Here is a 10692-nt window from a genome sequence, read left to right as displayed (position 1 = left end):
CACCGGCACATAGTGTGGTATGATAAAAGCAGATATGTACAGGAAAGCAGCTGGTGTTACGAGTCTGACATCCACATTATTTGAATATCATCAGGATATTTGTGACATAGACTCAGCTATTTTTCAGTAATAAACCCAGCTATTTTACCAAGGTGTCTGAGTTTAATTGGTATCCCTGATCAGCAAAACAATACTTCAATTTTTGTTCTTTAGAAATGAAAGCAGTGATATAAACAGTTCCAAGAAATGCAAAATTTTAACATCTCAAGGTTTATCATAAGCAGTTTGTTCACCTTTTGCATCTCTTGTAGCCAGAAGTAGTCGATTCGGTCTCATAAATTTAAAAGCCCATATACTTCAACAATAAGACTTGAAAAGCTTTACATTTGCAAACTAGCCTTCCTATGATTATTAAACCGGAAAGTGCTTGAAGTTCAAAGATATGCCTCAGTGACCAGTCTTGTTTCTTGGATGACAACAAAGGTCAAAATGAAGGAATGGGAAAAAACCAAAGGAGCCATGAGGTTACAAGCAAGTACAAAGCTTTCCCTTTCCCAAAACAGATAACAGGAGGCATAAAAAAGCACAAATTCAGCAATACTGGACCAAACCTGCAACAAAGCATCAATGACTAAGTGGTCCTGGCCACCACAGAGAGGGTAGGAGGCATGATATTTAAAGGGCAGTGGAAAAGTATTTCCCATGAAGGGGGTGGCAGGCCTCACCAGTGGGATGACGAATGCCTGCTGTGGAGTCTGATCTCTCCAACACCCTGGGTAGATTTGGGAGAAGCCGCCCTTCCTGTGCCCCAGAAAGACAGGGTCTGCGGTTCAGCCTTGCTCTGCTCTCACCCATCAAGCAAGCATGCAGTGGAAAGGTGCAGGTGCTCCAGGAGCACGGCTGCACCCCATGCACTGCCTGAGCACCTCTGCGCTTTCACCTGGCAGGTTTCATTGCCTGGGCATAGTTCTGGTTCTCATGCCAATAGGCAGCTGAGCATATTTGCTTTAAAAATACAAACCAGCCAAAATTTTAATAATATTGAAGTGCTCCAAAAGTTTTTATTTTAAAGACACAAAAATAAATAAACCTTGAAAACCTCCTTGTTGCTACTGGCATTTTTGTCACAGCCTTCCAAAGGCTTCTGGCATTTGTTTTCTGAAGAATTGAGACCCTGTTTCTCTGGCAGACTGCTGTGCAGCACCAGACAGAAGGCTTGGCAAGTACATGTGGGGCAAGACAAAGCCTGAAACCTTCTGCACCCCTTAGTGCAACACACCTCCAGAAAGCATAAAGATGGGTCCAAGGGCCTGCCAGTGAGAGGCAACATTGTTCCCTGTACAACTTGGAAACAGCAGTCCTCCGTGGGACTTGCCATACATTCCCATTCCAAGTGCCTCATCCACACCACAGTGCATCTTAATATGCAATAACCCTGCTGTCTCCATGTCCTTTGTTTTCCTCTACATATAGCACAAAATCACAGAACAGCTGAAATTGGAGGTGATCTCTGCCAATTGTCTATTCCAGGGTTTTGAATATTTCCAAGGATGGAGACTCTACAGCCTCTTTAGGCAACCTGGCTTTACATTCCTCCCTGTAAACAAATGTATTCTGTTTAAATGGAATTTATGCTATTTCAAGTTGTGTTCATTCTCTCTCTCCTGTTCACTGGAGAAAGTCTGGCTCCATCTTCTTTTCACCCTCCCATCAAGTAAGTTATGCACATGGATAAGACCCCCCTGCACTTTATCCTTTCTGGGGTAACAAGTCCCATCTCTCTGAGCCTCTCCTCTCATGACAGATGCATTAATCACTTCATCATTGTGGCTCTTCTCTGGTCCTGCTCCAGTACATCCACACCTCTTTTGTACTGGAAAGCCCAGATCTGGATGCAGTGTTCCAGCTGTGGTCCCCCCAGCTCTGAGCAGAAGGGCAGGATAACCTCCCTTTACCTGCTGGGAATGTTTTTTCTAATGCAGCCCATGATGCTGTTGACTTTAACACAAGGACACGTTGCTGGTTCACAGTCAACTTGGTGTCTGCCAGGACACCCAGTTCTTTTCTGAAAAGCCAACATGATACTATGGAGTTTTGTGCAGCGACATTCCTCCTTCTCTCCTTTTCTGCAGCAGTCTTCTGCAGGGGAGGCAGGAAACATGCCATGAATATTATTAAGAATCTTAGTAGGTTACTAGTCAGAGAAGTGGAAGGATGGATTAGAATGGAAGGATGTCTGTGTTGAAACAATCCAAGAGATTAGTTTATCCTATTTTGTGCAAAAGAAAAATGCTAGTTATCTTGTGCCAAGATAACTGGAATGCTGGGGAGCCTTCCAGTGAGCAGTGGGAGGTAATGTGACAGTCATGGTGCCATGAACAATGTCAGTCACAGACTGCCATGGACAGTTTTCTCTGTGGGGAGAGAACCTGCTAACTAAGCTCCTGTATGGCACAACCAGTCAACTAGTTGTGCCAGTGCCAGTAGCCACCTATGCTGGGTGTAAGGTCCTGGCTGCCATGCTGCCTCCTTAGGACCCAGTGAGGTAAGATCATCCACAGTCTCACCCTGGCTGTTGGCTGTTCCAGGGACTTGAGGGATGAATAAGGGGCTTCACATGTGTTGTGGTGACTGATAAAGGGACTGCTGTGAGTGCTGGTCCAGAATCTGTATAGCACCAGACCCAGGATGCTCTGTGAGCTGATAATCAAATGCAGTAAGTTGTGAGAGACTGGTGAGAAAGGCCACCATAGGACCCTTCTGAAGATGTCTTCGCTGGAGAAATCCCCTCTGCCAATACTGAAGTATGCACATCCATGACACAGTCTGTGAATGATCAAAGCAGCACTGCAGGCAACAATGTTAATCTCTTCAGAACGACACAGCGCTGCTGCAGTAAGGTGCCAGCTGGGTTACGAGCTTCTGTCTGGAGATTCTTGACCAGACACCTCATTTTCTTCAGACTGGGGAAAGAGCACAGTCCTACAGGATGACTGAGACAGAAACCATCATTGACAGCTACAACATCAAGGTCTGCAATGGCAGCTAACTAAACAATCGCTGGCAGTCACTCCGAGCAAGACAAACATAAAAAAATCAACATGCTCCTTCCTGCTGGTAAATGAGTAGCAGCATGGAAGAGAACAAAAATATTGAGTTCTGTGTGGGTTGCTGTGATTGGATGAGAGGCTTTGGTCTGTGAGCTGACCTGGACTTCATATCCTTTTGGAAAGACTCGAATGTCCAAGACTGTTGGTTTAGGGACAGCTCCACAATGAAATGCCCGGCAGAGCAAAGGACAGCAGAGCCTTAGCTGACCTCTTTCTTGGGACAAGCATTGTCAAACAAGGGCATGTGGCAAAACACATCCTTTTGTGTTTGTGCTGCATTGTACAGCTGTGCTGGAGAGGGCAATCCATTATCTTTTATTCCAGGAAGTGTTTCAACTACAGGAAGATCTGCTTAATCTTATCATACTAGACTCAATGCCAGATCTAAAGTTGCCAAGTAGACTGTGCAGAACCCCTTTTATTATTATAATTCTGCACTAAGGGCTGATCACGATCAAGATTTTTACTTACTTGTGGAATGATTTTGTTGCTGCTACAATTTGCTTTTACATTAATCATTCATTTGACCAATAAAAAATAGAAATGCTAACAAAACCAGTAACGTCAGTTGTGTATTAACATGCTTCTGCAAAAGTGTACTCTCCTTCTCAACTGCAAAACAAAAAATTCCTTGCATTAACAAATACACTCGACTCAGAAGTGTGTTGAAAACCATGCCGTTGCTAACACCATTAGTGCTGTGAATTGGTGGTTGTGAAACAACTGTACCAACTCACTGGACATCTTTGTAGCTACTAAGTTACAGACTGTCTATAATCATCCAAATGTGACTCAGGTAGATGGTGCACAAATGCCAAGGTGGGTCACATACAGTTAGCTGGAGTGTGCCACTAGACAATCTGATTGTCAAGGAAAAAGATTCAAGTAATACTCAAAAGTTAGAAACGACAGGGTAAACCATATTGGATAATCCTTTGACTTCTGAGCTGTAAAGTATACAACAATGGACCCTGACTGTTGATGTTAAAGCCTGTTTGAACAGAAACAAAGCAGTCTTAATCAGGAAAGGCAGAAGGGGCAGCAGCTGCAGGAACAGCTTGCAGTTTAGGGAGCACTCCCAATGGGGTGATTAGAGGTATTCACCATGTATAGACACATTCACCCATTTGACTTGTCTTTCCACCATCACGGTGATACCATTTTCAGCTAAACAGGACTCACAACAGTGGTGACCAATTTACATACCGTTCCTGTGAGAGAATAGTGTGATCTCTTTACAATAGATTTGTGGTGACGGGCCACCAACATATGGCAAGGCCTAAAGATCTTTCGTCAAAAGCACTGTTGCTGCATAGCAATGGCTGTAGCAGAGTGGCCTGGGCTACACACTGTGCCATGTAAAGCACTAGTGGTATGTTAAGTGCACCAGTCCAGACTGAGCTCTTCAGAGTTACTGCTCTAGCATCTTCTGGTGACTGGGACTAATAAGGACTGCATAAGGGAGAAAGGTATGGATGATTCAGAGGCTTTCCATTTGCATAGACAATTAAGGGTTAAAGAGTCCACCTCTTCTCTGTGAGAAGCATAATTTGTTCTAGATAATTTCAGAGCCATTTTGTGTATTGACTTTGGATTTCTATTTTAAAATCACATGGTGTTTAGAGAGGTCAAAGCAGTTTCTTTTATTGTCTGTTCATTCTTTTATTTCAAAGGAGTTATGCGACTGCTTTCTGCTTGCTATTGTACATTATAACTGTCCTGCAGACCATGAATGTTTCTTCAGCTGTTTTGTTTACCTGATGTGCCATGAAGTTACTTGTGGAAGATCTGTAAGAATGGTCTCTGTATGTACAAAAAGCACATTTTGAACCTAGCATGTAGTGCTGTGACCTATGGGAAAACAACTCACCTTAAACTACACTTCAAAATTTTAGCAGTGAGTTCAAATCCTTTTCTGGTAGCATCTGACTGGGATCTAAATATCCCATTGCCTGAATTTAAAAAGCAACAGAAACCTTGCCTTCTTTGCTCAACTTCTTTTCCCCCCACACGCCTTTCTTCAGCTCTGTAATTCTTCCCTATACAGATGCTCTGAATATTGCTTTTGAAATTAATTTGTATTCCCACAATATGCTCACTGAAGGTTTTGTTCCACTGATGTGCTGCGCAGACTGTGACTATGTCTCAGTTCTCTGAGCTAGATGAAAAACTGTGCTCTGTGAAACACTCTATGTGTTGTCTTTTACAATGCAGGATATAAAAGACACTAGACAATTACATACAAGTTTTTGCAGAATATTTCAATATTATTAAATTTGGCTACTAACATTTGAAGGGTGTGGTCTTTCTCAAGTTCCTTGGTAGCAGAATTTTCTCCATTCCTCAGTAAGAGCTATGGATTATGATGGGAAGAAAGACTAGTGATATTGGTAGTCCAGCCAACAATGGGAGAGAGGAAGGTTGCAATAAGTATAGTGTGAGCATATCATAGCAAGTAGTCCTGCATGTGCTGATCTTACCAAATTTTTGAGGTCACAGAATGGTGACTCTGAGAGGGTTCTGGCCTATGAGCACTCATTACAGGACTAATATGGAAATTAACTCAAAATTCCTTGGAGACATTCTGCAAGACTGAATTTCTCATTTTTTGTTTTATTTTCATGAACAAAATTTATTTTCATGAACCACAGTATTTGGTGCCATAATCTAATTATACTTACTATTCAAGTTCTAATGAATAGCTTTTAACATTACTTTTGCTTCAGCCATTTCAATAGGTTCCTTCCTTCTCTGCAAGGTTTCACATGCTTTGATGAATGAATCATTTTAGAGTAAAATCCTTTCATTTGGGCAATTTTTTTTTTTTTTTTCAAAAAGAATGGACTTATTCCAAGTAAGTGCATGTCTGACATTGAGTACCATCCATCACTTTATCTGGTAAACACAGAACAGACAGTGTGGGGCGTGTCACAAAATTACACAAGATATATTTCAAGGAGTTTGGCAAGTCTGCCCCAAGTACAGCTGAGAAGCTGTACTGTTACCTTCACAGGTGAAGCCGATAAGGTAAGCATTTCTTTCAATTATGATTTAAGTTCTAATCTGTAAAATAATAATCTGTTACAAAGCTTACAAAAAGATTGATGTAACCTCATGTTTATGATATTCAATATCAGTTAAAGACACGAATGATTAAAGGATGCCTTCTGCAGGAACTTCATTTCACCTTTATATGTGTGTTCTGCATTATTTTATTGTTTCACATTCTGACATGCTAAAGTCAAATTTGTTTGTATGAATTAAAGCTTTGTTTACTACCTCTTCCACATTGAAAAACTGGTTATATGACAGCCTTTATTCCTTCTTTCTCTATCCCTTAATTTTGCATTAAGAATTAAAAGACAAAATTGAATTCGTTTAAATTCCAGAGGATGCAATTAAAGTTCAGTTTCAGGGTTCATGGAAGACATTCTCTGAATAAAATGCATCATAATCAGGTGACCCCAGCATACTGCAGCTCTGTTGTCTTTAATATTTACATTTTCTAAGTTCTTTTTTAAAAAAAAAGCATTTGCATCATGTGTATATTTCTTCACCAAGACCATAATTGGAGCTTAAAGTCTAAAATATAATAGCTAGCAGAACTGGTAGATAATAATAAAAAATTGCCCTACAGCAGCTATATAAGTGATTCAATTTAGAGAGAGATTGAGCATCCATTCTAGCAGGGGAACAGCTGGATGCACTGGTCAATTTATCCTACCTTATGTGATGACTGTCACATGAATGAATTGATTTCATAGGGACTCTGATACATATGGCAGACTATACTGGATTTTTTTCTCTAGAAGCCAGAAAGGCAAACAAATTTAAGTTTGCACTGCTTGAATATCCCCACTCTAGCCTAGCAAGGTTCTCTCTCTTTGCATCAACATGTGGGAAGTTATAAGTGGTATAGACACTATATTGTTGCATTAGACTTTACAGTACTGTATTTTCCACTCTGTGTTGCTGTCTTTACTAAAAAATCCTTCTCTTCACTGTTAGATGAAATGCTGAAACTACAGGGAAAACTTTACAAGAATATCAGAAAAAGGGGCAGAAAAAATATTTAAATATTGAAGATGTGCAGATCTCTGCAAATTAAACACAAGGCTAAACAAGCACTGTCTTATTAAATGGTGGATTTTATGGAAAAGGTGATAATGAAAATTTTAGAACACTTTTTAAAAACAGAGTGAGATATAATTTAGTCAACAATGAATGGAATATACTAGTTATAGCTGTTTGTCATAAACAAGGTGAATTTGGTAAATCATTTGCAGTCTCCATTGCTGTGCCTTCAGTATTGCATTTTAAAAAAATGTATGTAATGTTCCTAACATTCTAGACCTCTGATAAAGTATGTGGGGTAAGAACCTAGCTTCCACTTTCACTAAGATGAAGTTAGCATAATTTAGCAAAACTTATGCTGTTACTTCAGACTTGCACACTGTATACTGGAACTAACTGTAGTTTGGATCATAGAGGGCTGATCCACTAACTGATCTTCAAAGTGATGTTAAAAACTATAGTGAAGAACCTGGTTTGGAGTCTCAAAAAAATGAAGATTCTGAGAACAAATCTATGTGTGTTTTTTTCCTTAAGAGATGAGAAAAGACTGTTGGTGAGCTTCCTTCAAGGTAATCAATATTCTTCACAACATTTTCAACAACATGGTATACATGTACAGGGAAGGAGATCTCAAGTTTCAAATAAAAGAATCATCTGCCTATACAAAACTAGTAGCTATCCAGCATTTTGATTGCTCATGAGTCCAAAAGCCTGTCTGCCTTTTAATCTACACCCCTGGATTCTGTTTACTGAAAAAAAAAACCCTGTGCACCAAGTTCAGGGGTTCAAGTGCCCTGACTTTGCATTACAATTAATATATTTCATTGTAATAAGTCTCTTTCTGTTTGCTTTAGAAAACACTGATTTCATGATGGGCTCCATCACTGCAGCAAATGCAGAATTTTGTTTTGATGTATTCAAAGAGGTGAAGGTCCACCATGCCAACGACAACATCTTTTATTCCCCTCTGAGCATCATTTCAGCCCTGGCCATGGTCTATATCGGAGCAAGAGGTAATACTCAATCTCAGATTGAGAAGGTAAGTTACTTACATGGATGTAAAGTGACCTCTACTTCTTGTTCCTTCTAAGTAACATCACTGAAGTATATTATCCACTGGTAAGGTTCTCACCTGTTTTAATGGGCAAGAAATAAGCCAAAGTCACAAAATTGAGAACTGGATTGAGAGGGATTTAGAGAAAATACTAAAACCCTCCATATATTCTTTTCACTATAAGGGGCAGCTAGTTTTGATTTAGGAGAAAAAAAAAATCTCAAGGAGAATAATAAAATGGATTACCAATCAGCAAATTTTGTATATTATTTTTTTTTCTGAATTCTGACATCTTCCAGATAATGTGATCAGATGTTTTTTTAAAAAAAAGATAAATCACAGGAAGAGAGGAAGATGGGATATTATTAGCAGTACATAATACATAACTCAGTTTCTAGACATTCATTAGAAAAAATATCATCTAAGCAGAGTGGTATTTACAGTTTCCAAGAAGGCCACAGAAGGTATAAATCAGTTGCAAGCTTACTGGTAAACTTTTAGTTCAGCTGTTTTCTCAGTTAGCATTTTGTCTGAGCCAACAGCTTTACCTCAAGCACCATATGTAAATCTCAAATTCACATCATTTTTGGTCATGCTCGTCATTTCTACAATTGGCATTTTCTCTTGCAGGTTCTTCACTTTGATAACGTTACAGGAGTTGAAGACACTACTGATTCCCAGGTAGAGAGACAACTTGCTCTCCCTTTCCGTCTTATTTTCTCCTCAGAACAAAACTAGAAACTGGCAGTTTCAAACTCTGTCAAAAACTAGGTAATGTTCTCAAACCAAGGAGACCTGTGGAGGGAGGGAAGGAGGGTGTAACTCACCTATTTCTTAAAAACCAGGGAAAGAAGTCAGGTTGCTTATCTTGCACCAGAACAAGTGACAATGTGGGGAAGGATGCTTTGGGCATCAGGGTGCCTTCCTGGGCAAGGGCTGCTGGGGGACAGCATGTGAATGGGGCTCGGCACCTGGAGCCAGGGTACAGCAGTCAGACTTGTAATTGAGACACTCCAAAGCAGGGCAGAGAAGAGCCCAGAAGTCTCTGTGACAGAAACACAACTGCACTTTAACAAAAAGAACATTTCAGGGCACTTCTCTTCAGGGTCATTTGAATGCACCATCACTGTAACACCCATTGTCCCAAAGGTGACAGCCCTATGTCTGTGGAGGAGGATTCCACTGTAGCATGACTTAACTGATAGGGACAATCTTTAGGGTCTTATTTCCTAGACAAGAGGAAGCTAATGAAATGTATCTTCTTATTTTCATGTCATCACCTCAGTGTGGCACTTCTGAATACATCCACGATTCATTCAAGGATATTCTCTCAGACATCACCAAGCCAAATGCTACATACTCCCTCAAGATTGCTGACAGACTCTATATTGAAGAAACATACCCCATTCTTCCAGTGAGTTGAACTGTGACCTGGCTAGATCAATATTCCCCATAAAGGCCCCTGTTACTCTACCCTAGGGAAGTACCACCACCAATAGCCCACTGTCTGTTGACGAAGGAATAGTTGTGACCCGTGAGGGAAACTGGTTCAGAAGAAGTTTGAACTTTCCTGTGGCTCTTGGGTGGAGGTCAGGCAGGAGTATAATGGCATAAAATATTGCAACAACACAGGGAGTAGTCAAGATTGCTGTTCGTTTGCTAGAAAATGGCTTTTAATGAAAAATTAAACTTTTAAGGGAAATTAAATACATTTTATGACTTGAAAGCATGAAGACTGAAATTGTTGAATTTGGATTTTTTCAGAGCCAAATATCTAATCTTCCCAGTGAAAGGAAACTTTGTTTCTGAAACTTAAGAATGTCAGAACACAGTATTCAAAATAAAAAGTGGGCAGAAAGAGAAGGAAACAAACATCATCTGTCCTTAAAAATGTTTGTTATACTGAAAGTGTTTTGGTAAAACAAAGAAAATATTTCATAATTTTACCTTAGAATCCCATCTGAAAAAAAAAAATGCCAGACCTAAATATGTGAAATAGTCTTTCTTGTACAGCTTTAAGATTCAGTTACAGGAACACAGCTGTGACTGACAAGTTCAAACATGGGGTAAATGTTCACTGTTCTTTTAATCATTCTGTTTCACTTCACAACCTTGCATTTCACATTCATACATTTCCAAGTTCTCATCAGTCTGACAACTGCATCCTTCTGCTTACAGGAGTACTTAAAGTGTGCAAAAAAATTCTACAAAGCAGAGCTGGAAGAAGTTAACTTCAAAACAGCTACAGAGGAAGCAAGACAGCTCATTAATTCCTGGGTGAATAAAGAGACAAATGGTAAGGACAGAAAAATAGGTAGCAGATATTTTCCCCTACCTACCATAATCTATACCCTTGTCTTACTCACCTTGTAACGTCTAGAAAAAGTGGGTCAAGCAAGATTAGGTTGCTTACTGCTATGAAAACAAAACACAAAGCAGCACTGCCCCCCCCCC

The 10692-nt window shown here is 40.0% G+C and overlaps 1 protein-coding gene across 1 annotated transcript in view; it reads left to right on the top strand.

Annotated features, from left to right (window-relative positions):
* Positions 1–6100: 6100 nt before the first annotated feature.
* The window catches only part of LOC113476918 (ovalbumin-related protein Y-like), a 6880-nt gene continuing 2288 nt past the window's right edge, over positions 6101–10692 (top strand). Inside the window, exons 1-5 of the mRNA XM_026842922.1 lie at positions 6101–6137; positions 8039–8223; positions 8869–8919; positions 9524–9652; positions 10417–10534. Of these exons, the coding sequence (XP_026698723.1) occupies positions 8053–8223; positions 8869–8919; positions 9524–9652; positions 10417–10534 (469 nt within the window). The 5' untranslated portion in view covers positions 6101–6137; positions 8039–8052. The remainder of the gene's footprint in view (positions 6138–8038; positions 8224–8868; positions 8920–9523; positions 9653–10416; positions 10535–10692) is intronic.

The sequence above is a fragment of the Athene cunicularia genome (assembly GCF_003259725.1).
Source record: "Athene cunicularia isolate RWA chromosome 2 unlocalized genomic scaffold, athCun1 chr2_part1, whole genome shotgun sequence".
Classification (NCBI taxonomy): Eukaryota; Metazoa; Chordata; class Aves; order Strigiformes; family Strigidae; genus Athene; species Athene cunicularia.
Note: the sequence above shows the minus strand (reverse complement) of the source record. Positions and strands in the feature narration are given on the sequence as shown.